The sequence below is a fragment of the Athene noctua genome, chromosome 1 (assembly GCF_965140245.1).
Source record: "Athene noctua chromosome 1, bAthNoc1.hap1.1, whole genome shotgun sequence".
Lineage (NCBI taxonomy): Eukaryota > Metazoa > Chordata > Aves > Strigiformes > Strigidae > Athene > Athene noctua.
In genome coordinates this window covers 157,279,251-157,302,733 of record NC_134037.1, presented here as the reverse complement: position 1 = coordinate 157,302,733, position 23,483 = coordinate 157,279,251, and the positions used below count along the sequence as shown (strand labels likewise).

Here is a 23,483-nt window from a genome sequence, read left to right as displayed (position 1 = left end):
CAAGGGCAGACACCAGTAGAAAAGATCTGCTACCAGGAGGATTATAAGGGGTTCAGTTGCTGGAGAAGTTCAAAATTGGCTCTAAACCCAAACAAAATTAAAGGCATCAAACCTCCAAATTAACCCTACTAAAAATTGCATAGCAAAGCAAAGATATTTTCTCACATGAAAAATACTTGTTAGTTTTACATGTCTAGCTCTGGATTTATTTTTTTTATATTTAGCATTACAGAAGACTAAAATTTGGCATCAGTCTTTTATTCATATTTAGGATGTCATTCCCTATTCTTCATTAGAGTTTTGTTTTGGTTTAGTCCTTCAGGAGTTAAAATAAGTAGCCTTCATATCTAATTGATATTGAAAGCATCTGCTTTATATTTTTTTAAATTAATCTTTTTGAAGTATTTTCTCTTTTGAGAGTGTTCTTTTTGCTTTAATTTGTAATACAGAATTTTCACTCTTGGCAGAAATCACAAAAAATATCATATCGATATCATGAGAGAAATGAGGTCTTTTTAATTATACTTGGTTACCTTTTATAAAGCAGAATTATAACACTGAAAGTAGAAAACACACACAAACGAATTCACTTTAAAAATTTACACAGTATTCCTTATATCTAGGATTTAATATATCATAAAATGAAGAATAAACTATAAAAGTAAAGATTATATGTTTCAGAGGTGTTTTTAAAAGCAGCACATTATTTCTAAATTAGAAGTCTCACTGAACTAAATTTAGCCTGGTATATTTAAAGAATACAGGTGGAAATCCTGTGGTTAGTATTTTGCAGAAAGCTAGATTCAGATCTAATAAGGAATCATTGATAAGTTGTATCAACTAAAGATTAAATTGGAATTATGATGCCATTTAATGGTTTAACATGAGCCTAGAAAAGCATTTGAACACAAACCAAAATCAGGTGTTTCCAGAAACTTGAGAACACTCAGTCTGTATTAACATACTAGACTAAAAGGTATACAAGGTTGCAATGTGAAGAGTAGTTACATGGAAGCAGTAACAAATTATCATCTTCTGAACTTGCAAAAACTCATCTACCTTACAAACCGTCATCTGTGTTTTCTTATGGTATATTGGGGTCCAACATTAACACTCAAGCAAAGAAGCATTATTAGGTGGTGAACAGGATTCAACAGAATTGAGAATAAAAAGACTGCCACAAATTATAGCTGCAAATGAATTATGTACTTTGACATATGAATAGTTTGATATACTTCCAAATCATATGAACTTAATATTGTCATCAATTTCTCTAGATACAAATCAGATCCAATTAGAAAAATGTGACCAATACTGTATGCTTTCTTTTTGTGTTAAATACTGAAATCTAAATGACATAGCAATGCAATTTTAAATTAAAGCTTAAACATCTTTGATTTACATGAGTAGAGTACCTATAAATGAAAGAAGGGAATGTTTGTTAAGTTTCAAGATTTGGACAGTATGTCCTGCCAACAATACTGCTTTTTCATAAGAGAGGATATGAAACATTCCAGACTAACCTCTCTTACCATTTGTCCTTTCTTTTTAAGGAGGCATGGAACTAGACTTGGACATGCTGAATATAAGTCACTGGCTGGCACTACAAATCTCTTTTTTCTTGGGCAAAGTTGCTTCTACAGCATTAATTGAAGCTATAAACAGAGCATATTAAAGAGGACATTTGCCTGTCTTCTGGGGTTCCAGCCTTCTGTGTTGCCTGGAAAGGCCAGAAAAACACAACTAAACTGAAGTCAATAACATTACCATAGGAAGAATGCAGAAATTGGCACATCACAACATAAGTTCCAAAATGCTGAAGTCTGAGTTCTGGCAATTGTATCTTTTCCTCCCAATACAAATTGTTAGGATCTGGTTGTTTACACACACCGCTAATACAAAACAATAGACTATTTACCACAATGAACAAGCATACACAACTAAGTACTAGCTCAAAAGTTCTTACAGTCCAGGAAATTATTTTCTCAAGCACCTGTACCTAGACTTTGAGTCCTCTATGGTACATACCCCTTCTATGGTACATATGGTACATTTTTTATCAACATATTTTTCTATTACACTCTATTATATAATTTCTGTAAATTGGAGGGCATCTATTTTGATGACCTTTAACATATTTTTGCAATGTCTTCGTAAAGAATCAGCTATTTTCTAATTCTTCCACCTATAATAATTTCCCAGATCCAAGTTTTATTTCATATCTTATGACTAATAAATGGAGTCAGCAATTTTGATTATTTCTCTTTGCAGATAGTACAGTGATTCTCTAGAACCTTATTGTTTAAGAACATTCACAAAAGTCACAAGTAAACTTCAAGATTAATCACTTTCTCAGATTCTCTCTGCAGAGAATAAAAATACTGATCATTTGTTTTCATGTTTTTAGTGGCAGCTTGGTGAAGCTTACTTGGTTATGATTTCTCTAAACACCAGATTCTTCTTTAAACATCCCCAGAGCAGTTTTTGTTGGGTCAATGAAAAATTCATGCTTTTGTGTTTCTAATGGTCATCATTTCTATTACTGCCATTGTTTAAGAACTACTACTTATCTTGTGAAGTCACAGCATTTAGAAAGCATTTTCTTTTGGTGTGTGAGAATAGACTCTACAGACATACCTTCAAGGTACTAGTGAAATGCTACCTACTTTTATTCTCGGATTTTGGACCTACTTAATCATTGCTAATTTATGAGAACATGGCATGAGTGAAACAGGGTTAATTCTTATTGCATGGTAAGTCACTGCACAAATTCTACACATCTGAAAGTTCTAGAAACAATTTCCTGAAAAAATATGCTATTATTTAGTAATTATTATTTAACTTATTAACTGTTATTACCTAATTAAATAGTTGATTTCAACATATGTTTTATTTACTAAATACAAACTGAAAGGAGAAATTTCAGTGTTTAATTCCAAAAATAACTCAATCAAGAATGCAGGAGAACAGCACTTTTTGGCTAGAAGATTTTAGCATTCTTCTATAGGCACAGCATTACAATATCATCCTCAAACCCCTTTGCCTCCTTAAAATCACTTGGTTTTATACAACCATTATTCTAAAGGCTATGCCACATTTTCCTTGCTTTTATGGGTGGAAGTAATCTTTAAATTTTCAAACTAAAATTGTTCAGTCTGTTCAAACCCATTTGCTCCTGCACCAAGCACATACTTTAACTTAAAGAATAATTCTCCTCCCTTCCACTTACCACTCCAGAATTTTTAAAGACTCCAAACATATCTCCTCTCCACTTTAAAGTAAACAAGACCATTTTCTCTCACACCGTGATGCATTATTTCTCATGTTGCACAAACATTCTTGAAAATAGATTACTATGCTTGCATACAGTTTGAAAAGAACAGATTGGAATCTGAGACAATAGCATAACTACATAAATAAAACTACTTATATTTGAAAGCTATGTGAGATTGTATATATTTACATGCTTACATATACACAGCTTTGCACACTATGTGTCAGAGCAGCAAGCCTATAATATCCAGGCATCTTTCTTTTACATTTTAAACAAAGGTAGAGCATTTGCCACCAAGTTTTCAGTTTCATTCAAGATCAAAGGATTGGTATTACCTGCTCATTCATTTTGGCTTCAACCTGCAATGCAGAAATCATTATTCCTGCCATTCGGTTTCTCTTTGCCCTTTTTAATACTTCCTTCCCCTCTTCACAAAATTTTGGTGTTGCAGTAACTAATTTCAAAGATACTAGATTCAGGAACACACGAGATACCTCAGAATGTGTTCCACAGTTGCCACCATGCTCAAGAGTTACAAAAAGTAGCAGAAGGAAATGTTGAGGAAGGTGGTTGAGAGAGATTTAAGAGAGAACTGAGCTGTAAGTGGATCACTTGAGTCAAAGATAGTTTGTGTATCAGATGGGAATTACTAGATTTGTGTATCTCATTGTTTTGTCTCCTAAGGCCCCACCATAAGGTGAGGAGGCTAGGGAAAGAATAAAAAAAAAAATCAGTGCCAGTATCACTCCTGTCTTACCACACACACTGGATAAATTGAGGGTAAATCAACAAACCCTGCTTATGACTCACAGCCACTATTCTACAGTTCCAGAGAATTATGCATTACAAATATAAAATGTTCTGACTCACATATAGGGGAAACCACTGTCTGGAATCCCTTTTTAAATGAAACAGTACTCCTGTGTAAGAAGAAATCTAGAGGAATGAGGGTGGAGGTGGCACAGTGCAGCAGGAATAAGTGCTGAAGGACTGGGACTGTAGATTAACAATCTGTACATTATGTGTAAATACTTTCTACATATGCTGCACCACTGTCAATGATTTGAGAGGTAACCTTTTATTCCACAAATCTCTACAGAAAAGTTATGATTTCTACTTAAGCAAAGACCATTTCCCCTCCTCCTTCACTTTCTCAAAATATGTAACTTTTATTTTAAAATAAAAGTTAAGCGAATTATAGATTTTTTTCCACAACCTTCCGTGCATTCAAAAATTCACCCAGCAGTATTGTAAATTGTCAGTCACTGAAGTTCCTCTTCTAAATCAAAGCACAGATTCAGTAGGATCCCAATCTGTGTTTTCCAGAAGATTTTCTCTTTTTTTGTTATTTTTATATATAAAGATATAAACTTTCTCCTCGCTAGATTACTGACATTTCATTGCATGGCTTCCTCTGTCTTTCCTCTGCCTAATAGCATATTCAAACCTTTCACTAACTGCAACTTGAAAACAACAGGGCTTAAATGAGCTAGCCAATAAAAATAATTCTGCATCTCTCCAGAGTTCTAGGACCTGTCATCACTTTGAGAAAACAACTGAACTTGCTCTCATGAAATATATTGAATATGACACCTGTTACAACATCCTTTTTTGTCTTAATTTACTACCAGTTTTTCATGGTAATCTCAGCAAGATAGAATATATAAAAATACATCTTTTAAGAATTTTAGAGAAAAATTCTTATATAATTGCAGTTTGAATTGCAAAGCTCTTCTGCTGACACAGTTGATCTAAAATTTAGAAAAAAGGTCTATATGAAACAAAGAAATAATTAAATACACCGTAATTTTAAAGGGTCTACAGCAAACCATTCACATTCTACTTGCACAGGAAAATTTGCCCAAAATATAGACAAAACATGAACAAAGTTGTTGTGACTTTGTGCAATCTGCAAACAAGAGATATTAATAATTTGAAAATGTATGTCTGTGAGGAGGAATAGTATCATTAACTCATCCATCTAAACTGTGATTTTGCACTTTGCTCTAGATAATTTTCATACACTGTTCTCCAAATCAGTTAAGGCATTTTTCTTTCCTGTGACATTCTCTTTCTAAGTAGTATCTCAGATATTATTCTAACAGTTCGACAGAGATTTCTTATAGGGGTGGGGGGGCGGGAGGGGAACAACACACATGACGGGGCTGTTGTTTTGCTTTTCATACGAATGAAACAGGTTTAAATATTGAATTATATAAGCCTTTATTGTGACCATAAATTCCAGCAGATAACTTCATCATCCAGTGATCTGGCATGTTTTGATTTGAAGAATCAGCTAAGTGTTTTTGTCTACCTAAAAATCCCTCCTAGAACTGATTTTTTTTTCAATTTCTCTCAGTTTTAACAGCCTAAACATTTTAGATACAAAATGTACTGTATTCCTATTTAATTTGAGCTGTTCCTGCCTTTTAACTAGCTGTTAACTAGTCAAAAAACAATGAACTGTATTTGTTACAGCTGACACATTCAGAAGTTAATCGCTGACATAGATTTGGCAGCTATCCCAGTACAGGAAAAAAAGAATGTATGGATTGAAGCTACTTTGCATTCTGGTCAGAAACACACACTAGCAACATGACAACGAACTTTGCACTCAAAAAGATCCCTTTTAGAATGCTGCATTAAAGACAAGATTAAATGAAACGTTCAAAGTGACAGATCTGGCCTGTAAAATCAACAATCAAGATTAGAAAATCAAGATATATGTTACATGAAACAAGTCATAACTTCTAGGTAAATTATAACTGTTCTTGTCAAGCAGCCTATTTAAACATCATGAGTAACAAAAAGGATACTTTTTACTAAGATACCCACATCATTTTCAAGCAGCATTTAAATGATATACAAAATTAGAAGGATTTGCAGTTTTAATGTTTCCTAAAAAAATATACTGACCCCATTGGAGAAGGTGCTATTAAAGACCAGAGAAATTTAAAAATATACTTTAAAGATAAACTGAATAGAGAAAGTAGATGTAGTCTCAAAAAAAAAAAGAAAAAAGTCCTCATATCTCTGACCAAGTTGCAGTACCTTTCTGTATAGAGTTAACTCTGGCAGTAAATGCTATCAATGTTAACCATGAGTTACCCTGTTTATGTTATACTTTTTTTCATCTGAGTAGTCCTTTCAGGAAGGAAGAACCATGTGCTGCCTTTTAGCCCTCTAGAACCCACAAGAGGAGCAGTGCATCTCAGACCACCAAGGGACGTCTACAGAAGCACTACAGAGCCATCTCTGTGCCTTCCATGTTAACATGGCTGCAGGCATGGAAGCTTCCCAACAATGTTCTTTTCAGTACCTGAGAGTACACTGAACAAAATCCAAGCACTAGAAAAGTTAAATAGAAGTTATTATACTGACTTCAAAGAACCAACTATAAATACCCATTTGGAAGGCGCATCAACATTTCTGCAAGTCATCTGGGGAAGAAGTATAACTATGAATATTCATAGATACTCAGAAGGAGGTGGTGATTGATTTTATGAATTTATGAAATATGATTGGTTTTAAATATGTAATTTCAACCACCCTTACATTACGTTTAAAGCTTCAGCTGAAATGTAGAGTCTCAAGCTCTCTACACTGCCAGTGGTTAACACACAAAGAAATTCTGCTGCATTAAACTGCATCCAGTTATACATGAGTTACCTGTACACAAATACGGCTGCATTCTCTGCATCTTCCCATTTTACAATTACCTTCTTGTTCTTCCACTATTCTTGTCCAAGTCTTTGAGACCTGACTTTAGATAAATTATGCTACTGTTTATACAACTAATCCAATTTGCAGCAATAGATAACCTCTTATGTATACAAACAATGTAGGGAACACATACATTTTGCCTCTCTAATTATTCTGTTCTCTCATTCGTGCTTGGGGATCAGGGAATGTGTCTTCCAATCTGCATTTCAGACTCTTACCCATTTCTACTGCGTGAATTAAAGAATCTCCACAGGTTGTACCAGCATTTGCACTCTAAAATGCTCGCTCAAAGCACCTGTATAAGTAACATCTTGGAGTTTGTGTTAACAAATGATGGAATTGATAACATTATTTTGCTTTTCCTATAATTGAAACTAATATTACCTGTAATTAATTTCACATTTTTGTACTAGTGTTTGAGTACCACACAGACAGCTATATAAGACCATCCACTTCTATTTAAGCGGAAATAAAACTCAGGAAGACAAAAGTAGGTCCACTTTCACTCAGAAAACAGATATAAAAACCCAACACAGCAGATATACAGTCTGGCAATTTTAATAAATGGAGTTTGCAAGAGAGAAGAAAAAAGTTTGATCAGATTCTGAGCCTATCAATACTGACAGCAATTTCTCACACAATTTCATCTACTTAGTGTTACCAGCCCAGCATTCACAACCAGCCTTGAACACCAAAACAGCCTTTTTGGCCATGGAAAGGAAACACTTTGGTTATTCACCTTCATTCTTCAAAGACATTAATGATGACAGCTATTATTTCAAAGCTACAAAAAAAGTAATTTTTGATGCAGTGTCAGAATAGTGAGTGGGGAACAAACATTTAAATAATCTACCAATTCAGTAAGACCTTTGTTTTTTTGGTTTTGTGTTGGGTTTTTTTGTTTGTTGTCCCACACACACATATACCCAATCTATCTTCACACCGAAAAGTACATTTCTGATTTATGTCCTTGTCTTCTTAAAAAGAAGTGAGTATTGCACTTGCTAGTCTGCAGACTCAAATACGGATTTCTGAGGATACTCCTTAGGATCCTAAAGGAATGCCAAATCAAACCCACCAAACACTCAAGCCTCAAATAAAGCCTGCTTAAGACAGCGCTTCTCAAATCAGCATGCACAACCCTAGAAATCAGTTTACAATCACTGCAGATTTTCATGTCAGTTTTGACTCTGTATCTTATCATAAAATAAAAGTAGGGTGACTGTTGAAGTGCTGGAGTGACCTCAGGAAAGCTGGTTCAATTCTGGATTCACAATGGACTTTGTCTGACCTTGATCAAGTTTCTTTGTTTCATTTCACATCAATAAAATGGGGAATCTCAGTGTAATTAAGGAAAAAAGATCCAGAGGGGCATGGCTTCTCTCATTTTAAGATGAAATACTTCACATTCACATCCTGGCTTTAATGCAAAAAAAAACAAACAAACAACAAAACCAAAAAAAACAACCAAAGTTTAGCAAACCCAAGGCACAAAAATCCAAGTAAGTCTGTTTCACAGACTATGACAGAGTTAAAACAAAATCCAACATATTAAGTAAGGATTACTGTATAAGATGCAACATTAATGTCTCCCTTTTCTTTATGGTGCCTGAATTAGTTGACACAGTGTATACACTGGGCCATATTAATAGGCAAAATTCCTGAGGTATTAAGTCACAAAGCTTCACAATGGGAGAATCCAGGTTTCCTGCCTGCTACCAGTGTTCTAACAAGAAAACTGTAGTCTCTCATGAAATCTTTCTTCTTTATTTAAATGGATTCTATTGTCTAGAAATGGTTGCTATTCATTCTATCAGATCTAATCTCTGAATTTATTTGTATGAAGAACAGAAATATACAGTCTGATTGAAGATAAAAGTAATGAGTTTTAAATTTAAAACACTTTTCAAGCATTACTGATTTAATAAAGCTGGGATTTCCTTTCTCACTAGTAGTTCACGTCCTCTCAGTTATACCAGTTTGAATCTGGTACTGGATTGTCTTCCAAAAGGATACAGTTTGACTCTTACTTCATGAATATAAACTGTGTGGATACTCTCAGAACAATGTGCCACATTAAGTGCCCCCAATAAAGTTAGAATAGAAGTCAGTGTGGCTTTCTAGGATTTATGGAATAAGATTGAGCATCTGAAAAGATGGTTCATCTTTTAGGCTACCACTCGAAGGACTCGGAAGACTGAATTGAACTTACTGCTCTGTGTGACATCTCCTCTATTTAGGTCATATATACGCAGCTGTGGACCAAGCTAGGTGTGCCTATGACATCATCAGCAGAAATGTGTATAAGTGTGATGCAGAAACACCTTAACTCAGCTTAAGTCTGGAAACAATACACGTATGTCAACATGGTTACAGCCTATTGCAAATGAAACTATTTACTTGGAGTCAGAACTCCTCCAGTTCTGTTTCTGACAGGACTGTGCACTCCATGCCATAAGGACAATGACATGCCATTTAGATTTACTGGTTTAGGTTTTCTTTAACTTGAGGATCTTTGCACCATCCTGCCTTCATCTTGCTGTGGGCATGTCAACACAATCTTTGGCAGGCAGATACATGCTCTGAGATGGCCAGATGCAACCTAATAGAAATTTGTGCATCTGTAATTACCTCAGCACTATGCTAATGTTAATAAGCCATAACGACAGTTTGTTCAAGCACTGTCATAGGAATGGCAGTTTCAGTTTTTGATTTGGAGATAGTTTGTCTTCAGTTAACTGGAAGCAAACTCTACTTGCTCATTCATCTACTTAGATTAGAACAAGCGGACAGACCTGCTAACTTAATTTCCTACTTTTCCAATGGTGAGGCTGAAGGTGTTGTGAGGATTAGGACATTTCATACTAAAAATTCCTTGGTATGCTATTGATACTAGGTGGCATACACGTTCTAAAGACAAGTATACAGAAGCAATTTTAGGCTTCATAAATAATACTGAACAGATAATTACAGAAAATACATTATTTAGTAGAGAACCTTGCAGAAAAGAGAAAGTGGTCTTCAGTTACTATTTCTAAAGTAAAAAATCAGAAGTCTTCATCCTCATTTAGCCATTCTTAGCTTCTCTCTTCAGGCTAACAAAGATGCCATTTGCATCAGTTATGATAACAGATTTTGTCGTGTGAATATATACATGACATTGAATGGACAGATCATGTACTTCTTATCAGAGTACAGTACCTGTCTTTAAAAAAAGTGTTTTACTTGTTGCTTGTAATTACCAACAAATCACATACTTCATTTTTCAGCTGAATCAGTCCTTTTTATCACCAGGTTGTGAACTGACCATCTGCATTACCAAATATAAGACTAGAATCAAAAGTTTTACCACAGAAATATTTACTTCCCTATCATCATACCTCAGAAAATTCAGTTTAGATAATGCAGTTATATTGCACATGACAAGTGAATGGAAAGATGACTAGAGAAATTCTGCCAAGTGGATGTAGGGCAAAGCTCAGCATTACCTAAATGAATCTGAGAAGGTTAACTGCTACTGCTCTCATTTTGCCTGAAAGATAGCAGGATTCCACAATTATTTTTATTATGTAAAGACTAAAGAAAACACCACCACAAACCACAAACCAATTCTTTACGTAGTTAGAAATTAAGCCTTACACAAAGATAATTCATGAACAATTAGACTGATAATACAAATGTTTGTTTTGTATAAAAGTGTTTACTGTGAGAAGTATCTTTTGCTTCACTGTGCATTTTTTTCTTAACTCCTTAGAAAAGCTTATATTCACTTTTTTGCTGGTTTAGTACTTTGTCATAGACATGTGCAGCTATTTTTAGTACTGAATGTCAGAAAAAGCTCAGGTAACAATTTTAAGACAGTTTTTAAATTTATTTGATAATTCAAGCAAAATAAACTTGGAACACATTCATTTGCAAATCTGGCTACAGTTCAAATGGAAATATGAACACCAGAGCTATTGTAGGTTTTTACAGATCTAATGAACACCTGTGAGTATGCCTAAATTACCTCTAACCAACATTTTAAAAACCTCACAGTAGCCTATTTGCAAGAGAAGTGATCCAGGTTTCCTAAGAATTAACAGTAGGTAAAAATAGAACAAAAAATTAACAGAAAATGACACTACACAGTGTGTCATGATTTCTACAATCATGGCTCTTAAAGTTCACTCTATCTCCAGGAAGCAGCCCAATTGACCTTTGTCCAGTCTCCAGTGTCCTTATGACAAAAAAAAAAAAAAAAATTAAAAAGCTCAGTGTTAAACACAAAAGGCCTGTCATGCAGAAGATATCTCTAAGTAAGGCTTGCCATCCACTTTTAAGTATAGTCTTTCAGAGTCATTATGTGAAATTTTGTGTGATGCTGTAGCACACACCTGGACTACAAAAACAGAATTTTTAAACCACCACCACCAAGAAAAAAAAAAAAAAAACAAAACAAAACAAACAAAAAATTCACTATGACCACAGAGAAAAGTCTTCTCTTTGATGAAAACATGCACCTTCAATAAAAATTAGGTGTTCCTTCCTTCCTGCTGCTTGAATTTCCCACCTCTTTTTTCCTCCCCTATTACACCACTTTTTTCTGATCAAGTGCTCACAAACGCAGTTACAAAATTCATTTTAGCATTTTCATAGGTAAAATTAGAATATCACTGCAGAAATGGATTGTTCTATGGGTTGACAGATAGAGAGACGTTACTTAATACCTAGAGGTCACACGTAATAGATTCAGTGTGGTTATGAAAAGAAAAAGGTTTTCTGCAGGGCTAACTTTCATTGACTCGGGTGTAAACAAAGGCTATCTAGTATTCAGTGGGCTTCATAGTCTGGAAAACAGTAAAAAATGCTTTTAAGGTGTATTAAAGCAATATTAACATACACTAATAACAATTTAAAAAAATCAAGTAAGTTAGAAGAGCATTTATAATATTTACATGATAAAGTCTTAATTTTTCAGTCCACTCAACAGCTACAGTTGTTTTTCCCAATTTAAAATTGGCACAGAAGAACATATATCAGAACTCCATCTAACAGCTAAAGCTCTTTTCTCTTGAAAAGGACTATTTTTTGATTTTGTTTAGCTGTGGTTGTTTGCTTGGGGCTTTTTAAGGAGAATCTGAGTAACTAAGAATGCAAAAGACAGGATTCATAGGAAAGTGTATTTCTTTTCATCACTATTTTTACAGGAAACAATAGTTTCCCCATACAGATCTGCTTTTATACATAGCAGATAAAGTGTTATTTCATACACTTAGGACAAAAAAAAAAAATGGCTATCAGTGTGGCTTGAGAAGAGCTGCACAGAATGAAGCAGCTGGTTCCTGAGGTTTTAGTACACACCTAGGAATCTTGATTTCTACTAATGTTTGCAAATGATACAGAAAAAGTGAATATAAGATTAAAATTCATTTTAAAAATAAGCAGCATGTAAGTAACCCAGGCACTCAGAACTGAAAAAGCAGTACCATGACATTAAACAACATGTAAATTTACTTCTAAGAATGGTAAAATCACAATAAGTCTACCAAGAGTTTAGAAGAACTATATAGAAAACATCACCCGTGAGAGATTTCTCAAACACATCAACATAATTCTGTATGTACGTAGGCTGTATAATCCAAAGACATCCACAGAAATGTAATGTAAAGGTAGAGGGGAGGATTATTTTGGCTAAATGCTAAAAGCTGTTGAACCCAATGTGTGGAAATGCCATAAACTGACACAAATCCATGTAACATCTAATCATTCAGACCTACAGGCATGACCTGAATACTGAATGTCTATGAAACAATCTTGACTATTATCACAAAGCCACAGACCAAAACAAACAAGTAAATCAAAACTCTCAAAACCAAACTGCATGATGAATTTTTATACTGAATGGTAAACTCCCCAAAACAACTATGACCTGGGCTGCATCAAGTAAGCGACTGTAACAACTAATTTCATGAAAATCAACTTGCTCATATGTTCCCAGAGGGGCAAAATTAAATTATTAGATTACAATACAATGTGTCTTTGGTTTTATTATTAAAAAACCCACAAGAGAAATATATCCTTTTTGTCTCATGTACTATCTTAAATAGAACCTGGCACACCAGAAGATCCCTTCAGTTCTTAGCTCTTCTGTGCTGTTGGATTAGCCCCACACTTTTTTAGCACTACTTTATAAACATACCCACTACTTAAATATACGTAGAGTTAGAGCTTGATTTTCTATTCTTTACTAAATCAAAATTCCCACATACTCACATGGGAGTTATACAACTCCTGAAAGCTTCAATCAGACCCTGAAAGCTGCAATCAATACAAGCCCCGAAACAGCACTCTTGGCACACAAGTCTCCCATCGACTTCAGTGGGAGTTCCATGGCTGCAGGGTGTACACAGTTCTGTCAGCAGAACTCATCTCGCATAACATGATTTTCTTAAAATAAACTACGCTTGAGATAGATGTAGTATTCATATTATACCACAGACAGTCTTCATTTGAAAAAGTCAGCTCTTGTTTTTTGTAAATCTAAAGTCAGGTTATTATTCCCCAACACAGAAAGCACAAGAGTACATGAATTACTGCATTATTCATTACTGATGGCAGTGCCCAGTTGGGTATAATTCCTCTTGAATTTCAAATCCCAGATAAGATTTACAAAATTAGAATTCAGGAACAAAAAGCAAATAGAAAGCAACAAAAGCTTTCTATTGTGAAATATGGATGTCTGATACAAAACCATTCAGGTGATTAGTAAAAAGTGCAACGTTTCAGTGTTGTGCAATTTTTTCTTTGTAATTCTCTATTGTTATATATGCAAATAAATAATTTAAGGCCACATTTTCCAAGAACAGTTTTCTTCCACTTTCAAAGAAATGCAATAAAAAAAATCTCAGACATTGAAAAAAATGGAAAAAAGGTTTCACTGCTCAAACACTTAGCCCCCACCCCCTCGTAAGGCAGAACTTCAACACTGATTACAGTGCAAAAAGAGATAATCATAAACAAGGAGGTTTCGTCAATCAGCCTGATGCAGATCAGTTTAAAATTCAAGTATTTCACATTACCATTTGTTTAATTAAGATAACCATTACCAAAAGGCTAGGAAAATGAAAAAAATACTTTAAAAAGTAGGACAAACACCAAGCAAAACAAAAAAAAAGGTAATTAAATTGCTGGAAAGACAAAGAATATAACCTGTAGCTCTGAGCCCATCACATGAGATGGGCAGTTTCTCTATGGTAAATACAATTATGAATGTCATGGAAGAGCTGAGCAAGGAATTAGTATTACTTCATTATTTGCCACACAGCAACTAAGGGACTGAACTTTTTTTTTTAGGCTTCTTTCAGCAGTTTTCCCTTAAGTTGTTGATGCAGTGTACCAAGTAGATCAAAGTATTGACAGGTTTAAGAACAAATTCACCCAACAAAGATCCGCCAAGATTGTTAAGATAGATCACATAGATATAACCTGACATATCCCTGGATGTTGTAGGGTGCACTGACAGAGGTATCACACTGTTCTTGTTCTGTACTTCTCCTGTTTCTTTACAACTCTTGCCTTGGGTCTCTGTTGGATTAAGGTCACTGGAGTACATCAATCTTTGTTCTGATCCAGTAAGCACGTTAGAGTATGGGATGTTCAAGAACTATAAAAATAATGCTGTATTATGTTATTCCCATTAACTGGTCTTCAGTACATTTAACATATCCCCCTTTTCTACCCTCTCCTCCAAACTCGGGATCCAGTTTATTTTGCTTTGACTAATTAAGGTAACATAATGAAATAACACCACTGTAGTTTTGAGTACATCTTTCCTGTTATAATAAAAGAAGAAAATTCATTTTGTGTTATCAGTCCAGAAAACTATTTAGAAACAGAATTACTTCTCCCTACCTGTTTATGTCTATCTGCAACAAATGCCACAGATCTCCTACACTGCTTTGTTTCCCTCTTTTTAAATACTTATTATTTTAAGCATAGAACTGATTTCAAACAAGCCAAATTCTGCTGCAGTACAAAGGTCTATGAAGTTAATCGGTTTGAAATTGCTTGCAGCTTGACTGAATATCGTGCAATGTGTTTTAGTAGCAAGAAAATTGATGGCAATGATTTTGTTTTTAAAATAAATTCATAGTATGCTCAAAATGGCACCTCTTGGGCAAAGTGATGAGAACAGCAACTTCTTGTATAAGTTTCATATATGAAGTTCAAGTATGGTCAAACAGCTTGTATTGTTAATTAGGCTACAACTGCAATGTAAATAACCAGTTTAATATTAGCTAACTGGAAAGGTCATTTTGAAAAGGGAATTTTCATTCATAATGCTAATAAATTATTCATATGGTACAGGTACATTATGTATTACTTTGGATTTTGCTGAATTATGAAGTTACTCAACAACCTTTGTCTGCTGTTTAGTAAAAATACTCAAGTAATTAGAACACTAAATAAAAACCAGCATATCCTTCTAAAGTCACAATAAACATTTACATAACTGGACAAAGAGAAAGAGACACTTCTACTCCTCTCTCCGTTTTTTTTCTGGAAAGGAGCCACTACAACTTAAATAAACATACATTAACATGCCCACGATTTATGCTTTTTATGGAAAACCAGTTCTTGGAGGAACTCATAGTACTTGGATAAGAGGAAATTTATTTCTGTAATTAATGATAGGCAAGACCAGTGAAGAAGCTGACTAAACCCTGTGGTACTTAATGTTGCTTCCCAATTTCATCTGGGTGCAGTCCATCCACAAACTGGCTATTTCCGATAAGATTATACTTAGATCATGGAAACTGGTGGCAAACAGCAGCCTTGGTTAGTAGATCTCTAGGCTTACCAAAATTACTTGTTCAAACAGGTTTTTAAAAGACTTCATCTCTTCATCCTATTTGCAATGCTTCTTGTATGTTACATTAAAGAACGGGTGAAATCAAATAACTGCTTTTTCTTTTCGAAAAAAAGCAAAAAACAGGTAAAACATTTCAGAAGGTGTTTGGGTTTGGTTTTTAAAATGTTAACAGTGTTCTTAAATAGGCAGAAACTGTGTAATGAGTTTTAGCTGATACACTTCGTTGTATCCATATCGTTGTATCCGTTGTTATCCTTCCCAAATTAACTTGAGACAGTAAAATAATTGCTTGTAAAGAACTGGTCCTGTTTGTTTCTCATGCAAACACAAACAAGGTAATGGAAATTCTCCTCTGATTAGAAACAGTAGAGTTTTACCTCAATGCTCATAGTCATCCTCATATTTAATAACCACTTTATAAATAACTCATTCTGCAGTAGATCTTTACTTCACATTTATAGTTCAAGACACCACTCCCATGTCATGTCATTAACGATCTAGGTTTTGATGCACCGATGCAAAGAGAAATTTTTGATTAGTCAGAATTTCCTAAAACATAACATCAGCACAAATGGATGGTATTGTCCCATCTCATGCTATTTCAAAAATGAAAGCTGTTTACCTCCTGCCATTTCAAGACAGGCTTTAACATACTCCATGGCTCCAAAACCTACTGAAGGCAACTGACTCCTGCTCAGTGTGACAGTCTCTGGATTAGTGCAACCAAAAGTGCTTCCACAGAGCTACTCAAACACAGGTTATTCAAAGGCTAGGTTAAACAAGGTTTTCTAAAAAAGTAAACTTGTGCATGCACATGTATTCCTTGTTTCCTTTCCACATCATTTTTAGTAACTTTAAATATATTACCAGTACAAAAAGATTATAATTTTATAAGATATCACCACAAATCTGTAACCAGATCAATGACTCTCCCTGTTTATTTTCTTTTTTTATTCCTCTCTTTCTTTCTTTTAAATTCAATAAGTTAAGATGTACATTCTGAATTCATCTGCAGCAGAGAAAATCAGAAAATGTCTTCTCCAATTAATGTTATCATTTGACTGATGACATCAAGTAATATAAAAATTTAGCCATATAACAAAATAAGAAGCTTGGTACCTTTATTTCTGAAGATACCCCATTCAAGGTGTTATAGCATAACACATGACATATGAAGATCACCTTGCTATTTCAAATTAATTCTTTTCATTTTCCTGATATCCTTAAAAAATATTCAAATCCACACAATCACAGTATTAAGAGAAACTGAGCTACAAAAAGATTTTGTGAAAGAATGCAGACTTATATTGCTGAAGCTGGACATACTCCAATTGTTGAAGTAACAGCAAGTAATGCTCTATTTAATATTCAGAAATATTCTAAATTTTTAATTAGTTAGCAAAAATTGCATTATTTTAGTCAAATACTCAAACTAGAAAGCAACTAAATACACTAAGGCGCGGGGGGGGGGGGGGGAGAGAAGGGATGGGACATAATTACTAGGTCAGAATTAGGTCATGATTAATTAAGTCAAAACAAGAAGCGATGATAAAATATGAGATACCAATAGCCCTGGAGCTAGCCTATCAGACTCCAGTGAGCCTTCAGATTTGAATACATCAGGATATCCATAAGTTTTCTCTCATGTTTCTCCCATCTCTGAATTTCAAGAGACATGGAAAATACAATTTAAATGACCTGTGACATGTAAAACCTCAGGATATGCTTTGGTAAGTATACTGCCCTTTTTTTACAAAACAAATCTCTGTGTTAAAAAACAAACAAACAAAAAACCCAAATAAAACATCTGGCATGAATTAGTTGGTATAAACTATTTAAAATATGAATACCAGTCATTATCCAGATTCTTTATCTGGAAAAGTCTACGTCGTACTCTTTCAACAATAGATTTTCAACTCAGAGGCACAAATTACAGTGTAGTTAAAACCCATGTTTCCCAAAATGTCATATTAACTTGACTCAATTGTGCTGGAATCAAATGGCATGTGCTGAATCTAACTGGGTGATTACTGGAGTAAATTGGAAGAAAATCAGTAAGTAAACATGAATCACTTGGGAAAGGTGCCTCAAAGAAAAGGTCAGTGAAAGGGCAAACAAATGCAGTATTTGTTCAAAATACTTGTTGAGAAGGTGGCCATGAAAGGCATATCATATAAGTTATTCATAACACTCCAATAACATTCCCATAGATAAAAATAATTAGTTACCTAAACAAATACATGAAACGACCAAGTCAAAATTATGCTATTCAACCTCCTAGAATAGACTTTAAAGCTTCATCTCTATGACTTTATCTTTCATATATTCATGATTTAGAGCCACTGCAAGCAATAAAAATATCTCCAACTCCATTTTGTATAGGAGTGCATGAAACAAAACCTTCTACATATTTCTCAACCATCCACTCTTAAGTCAATCTTTTAGAAAACCTCATCAGTCAAGGTTTAATTTCAGGCAGATATTTGATTCTCATCTTTCACTGAAGAGGAGGTTAAGACAGCAAATCACTTAACTTTTTCTCTGATTTTTTTTTTTTTAAGGGTGAAAAGGAGAATGGACAGTAGTAAATGCATTTTAATATTAACGCAGTTGTATAAATCAAGTGGTAGCAGAAAAGAGTGGTTAGCTGAAGTCTTAGGTTCTTTCAGATTTCAGTATACAATTGGAATAAAATATTAGTTTCACTTAATCCAGTAGACAAACTCATCAATTAAAAAAATTCCACTTTTCCTGGATTCCCTACACAAAAAGCAGAAAGAAGCAGGATTCTAGAAAGTGACTGCACTGTGGAGAATAAGACACACATGCTGGCATCTCTTTTGGGGAATGCTACTTAATAACAAACAGTCCCTTATAAGCACTTGTAAAGAGAAACTCTTCAGGAAACACAAAAACAAACTCAGTATCAAAGCACTGAAAAGAGGAAACTTAAAGCACAATGACTGAACAAGGACTCACTCCTATGAATCTCCTGGATGAGCAGAAAATAGATTAAATTCTACAAGTAAAATATTTCCTATTGCAACTTAAAAATTTGCTAACTTAAAGAAATGTGTATTATGCAGAGTGGTAAAAGAAACAGGATTTTGCAATCTGGGAAGATGTACATTTCATCCACTTTAAGTTAGTGTCCCCAGGTAAAAACCAATAAAGCCTTGTCTTCTGAATGTTGTACCACTACGTTAAGAAACCGATTTACAGAGTGGAGTGGGGTATTTTGTTGGGGGGCGGGTATGTTTTGTTTCATTTTCTATTAAAGCAAAGCTAATTAAACTTGGGCCTTTCAATTCTGGATGAATTGTCTGGACAGCTTCAAAAGGTTAAGAAAAAAATTCTTTTGTTTTAGAGTAATAACACTGTCAGTTAAACTCCTCCCTTGTGATGAAATTAGGAAAAGGAATATTTGGCCCTGGTAGATAATTATGACATTCACAAACTCTTAACTGAAGGGGCTGGGGGAAGGGGTTGATGTCTGCTAGATACTTGTTTTCAAACTGCTCCGATTTTCTGAAACAGAACAAATACATCACAGTTCCCTCTCCCCAGTCTTAAACACCAGCACTTCCCAAAGAAAAAGCTTCAGTCTTTCTTCATTAAATCTACTGCAGCTGTATTCTTAGAAATACAAAACATCAAACTATGACTTTCAATATTTCCAAAGCAAGTGACCCAAATCTAGTTACTGGCTTTTTCTTAGCCATCCACACTCTTCTTTATCTCTACTTTAACATCATAGAAGTCATAATCTTTATTTAGTAGTCAAATAACATTGATTTTCTTAAAAACAAACAAACAAAAAACCATCACAAACATCATCAACTAAAGGTTGTGGTGTAAGTGTTCCCTGTCACTGTATTCCCAAAAGACGGTGAACCCCAAGAGTTTTTGGAATAGCTTCTCAAATTTTTGAATCACTTCAAGCAATTTTCAAGATTACTGCAAGGTGTCAAAAATAAAAATTCACAATAAGCATCATCATGGTGAGGAATTTATCAAAATTAAAAAAAAAATCCACACAAAAAAAACCCAACCTAGAATTATTCCTCTCCTTTAACAACCTAAATAGGAACATCTTCCACATGCAGATGTCTTCCCACTCCCATTTACTATCCCCTGCTTTGGATTGAGGCTGCAGGTTCCTGTTATTTCTACAGCAAATTCAAAAATTTTACTATTACCCCCCACCAATACAATTCATAGCCTTTAAAAAAAAAAAAAAGCTTTCTTAAAAAAAGAGACTAATAGCAACTTATTATTAGATTTATTCAGCTTTCCTCCTCTTCTTTCCACCTCCCCCTCATATCTATCCCCCTGTAATTTTTAAAACTGAGCTTAATAGCACGCAGAATTTCACTCCATTATTTATCTCCTGACATTCGTGATAGTAAGATACCAAAACTATGTAATCCTCCTACGCTGCAGTAATCGCACTTCACAAGCTAGCTTTCTACCACTCCTCCGTTTGAGGAACCACAGACCACATCTCTATACACATTACACCTGGGTACATCAACACAAAGCCCGAAGGAAGCTTTCCCGTTCTTCTGCTTTGCCACCCCAGTGCTGGCTATGCTGAAAAGCCTCCGAAGTGGTTCCGAACCGCCGCTAATCAGGAGACCTCCAGAGCTCATCCCGAGGCGGCAAAATCACAGAAGCAGTTCTACATAAATTGAGAGCATCTGGTGGCTCTTCGCTACTCATCACCGAGACAAGACGCCTGTATGATATGAGATTTAGTGATAAATGCACCGAAGGAGACCTTCACAGCTACAGGCTTAATATCTCAAGGCATAAATGCCCTGCCCACCCCCGCCCCCCCTTCCCCTTTTCTTAAGCGCAACAGATCTCACTATCCCCTCACAAGACACCGTCTAACGTCTGGGCGCCACACGCAACCCCGGCACTCCGGATCGGGGGTGCCTGCACCCGCCCGCCCCCCCCGGAGCCCCCCCCAGGGGTGCGGAGGGTGTATGCGAGGTGCGGAGCCGCCCCCGTCCCGGCGCGGGGCAGTGCCCGCGCACCGGCGGCCGCCGCCGTGGAGCTCTGCCGCCCCCTGCTGGGAGGCGGCGGCAGGCGGAGCCGAGGGCCGGCCCCGCCGCTCCCAGCCCTCCGCCGGCACCCGGGGCGGGTCAGGGGTCTTGGGTTTCCCACCCCTTCGCCTAAAACCTCCTTCAAAAGGTGCCGAGCGCGGATCCCCGCCCCTCTCCCCCCGGTGCTGGCGATGTAGCGCTGCCGGGAGTCTCGCAGAAGGTACCCCACCGGCGGCGCGAGGACCCCACCGGAGGCGCGGGGAGCCCGGCCCGGCCCCGAACGGACGCTGGGAACTTGCCTCAACAGCCCGAGGGGCCGCGACGTCCCTCGCCCGGGGGCAACCCCGCCGCGCCGCACCGCGCACGAACGCGCCCCGGCGGCCTTTCTCCTCCCCGTCTCCTAAAGTGGCACAAATCCTCAAGTAATCGCATCGGTGACATCCTCAATAAATTTCAACACACACACACCCTCAAAAAAAAAAAACAAAACAAAGCGAAATCCCCAGGCACGGCGCAACCCCCAAGCCCGTAGGCGCTGTACGGAGATGCACATACATATGCAAAAGGCAAACCGTGCCCAGAGGCGCAACCCCAGCGCGCCCCGTCTCCGCGCACACCTGCCTCCGCCGCCTTATTTCGTATCGAAAAGTCTCCGCATCCGCACACACTCCCGCGGCGGTACCCCCCGCCCCAGGAGCCGAAGGCTCGGTGTCCCCGCGGGGTGAGAAGGACGGTATTCGGAAGCGGAGAAGCCCCGACAGGCAGACTTCAGGTCGGGGTTATTCGCTGGCTCCGCCGGCAGCACTTCGCTCTGGTCCTGAAAATGAAGCCCACGTTGCCCTCCCCTCAAGCAGACGCGTATTTTAAAGCGCGATCCCTGACACACATATTTTTTTTTAATCGCTTGATCTCCCTTCCACATTTATCGCCCAAAACCAGGCGAAACCCCATGCGAAGCAGTTAAGCGGACTTAGCACCTTCCAGCTTTTTTTTTTCTTCCTCATAAATGACACCTCTTGAAGACTTAAAAAAATAAGGGCGGGGGGGGGGGGCGATAAAAGCAAGTTTTAGGTCCTTTTTAATTTGGTTCCAGGGTGATACATTGCTTTATTTTTCCTCCGTTTCTTTTCCAGTTATACGTTAACCTAAGCGAGCAGGCAGTATAGGTAAGAATAATAATTAAAAATAATTAAAAAAAAAAAAAAAAAAAAAGCAGCCCCGCTCCTACCTTGCCCGCTACTGAGGAGCAATCCGAGCAGGTAGAGAGGCAGGAGGCTCATGTTCAGGAGCTCGCGCCGGTGGACAGTTCCAAGTTGGAGGTGCTCGACCAGCCCAGGCAAACCCCGCCGCTACCGTCCGCGCAGCCCCGCACCCGCGGAGCGCCGCCCGCCAAGTGCCTGCCAGCGCCTCCCCGTGCCGCACTATATCGGGGAGGCAGCGGCCGCCGCGCAGGAGGCGGGCACACGGCGGCCCGCGCGGATCCCTCCGCGCCACACGCAGGGCCGCGCCACCGACGAGCGGCGGCGCCGGGAAAAATTCTTCCGCCGCTCTAAGAGGCGGCCGCAGCTCGAATCTCGCGTCCCTCCCTGCCCGCCCGCCGGCGGCCCCGCGGGGAGGCGGGGGGGGGGGGGCCGTGTGAGGCAGCTCCCCCCGCCACCGCCGCCTCTCGGAGCCCGCTCCCCGCGCCGTCGCCTGAGGGGCGGCAGCCTAAAGGGAAAAGCGGCGGCAGCCTAAAGGGAAAAGCGGCGGCAGCCTAAAGGGAAAAGCGGCGGCTCCTGCCGGGAAGCGCCGCCCGCCGGGGCAGAGGGAGCGCAGAGCGGCGCTCGGGGGGCGCAGCGAGGCGGCTGGCGCGGCCCCGGCACCCGCGGCCCCCCGCCCCCTCTGCCCCTCGAGGCTCCCGTCAGGGGGCGGCGGGCGCGTGCCGCTGGCTGCCGCGAGGCGCCGTCGCGCGGGAGCGGCGCGTGCCGGCGGCGGCGTGCGGGGACGTGCGGCGCGGCCGCGGGAGCCGCGCGCGCGGGCGCCCCGCTCCGCCGCGGCGACACCTGCGCGCGGGGGAACCCCGCCGCTGTGCCCGGCCGCCTCACATAGAGCCGATGCGAAATAAATGGCTGACCTTGTTGATGCCTCGGCGCTGTCCCCCTTGTTTTGTAAGGGGGAAAAAATAAGAGATAAAGGGGGGTGGGGGTGTCCATCTTGGCTTTGAATTAAGTTACTTCAGTGGTTAATCAAGCTGTGGTCTCCAAAGCAGCTTCTATAAATTTGTCACCACCTGCATGATACACGGAGGGAGATAGGACTGGATTCATATTAATGTGAAGCAGCAGTGACAGTTGTTAATAAAAGATAAATCCGAATTATCACACTCTTAATAATTTTTCCAACCCTTTTTATTCCCTTTTCAAGAGGTTTTGGGTTCGGGGGAGGAGGCAAGAAGTCCCTTTGCAGAAAACTAATACATTATGACACGATCGCTATCTTCAGCTCAACTCTTGCTGCATGGTATCCTTACAAAATTATGAAATACAGGAGGAAGAAATTACGTGGTCAGATTTTGCTCAATCAACAACATAAGTGATAAAAC

The 23,483-nt window shown here is 38.0% G+C and overlaps 1 protein-coding gene across 1 annotated transcript in view; it reads right to left on the bottom strand.

Moving 5' to 3' along the window:
* NCAM2 (neural cell adhesion molecule 2) overlaps positions 1–22,296 on the bottom strand; it is a 319,116-nt gene extending 296,820 nt beyond the window's left edge. The window contains exon 1 of the mRNA XM_074902177.1: positions 22,131–22,296. Within this exon, the coding sequence (XP_074758278.1) occupies positions 22,131–22,182 (52 nt within the window). The 5' untranslated portion in view covers positions 22,183–22,296. The remainder of the gene's footprint in view (positions 1–22,130) is intronic.
* Positions 22,297–23,483: the final 1,187 nt, after the last annotated feature.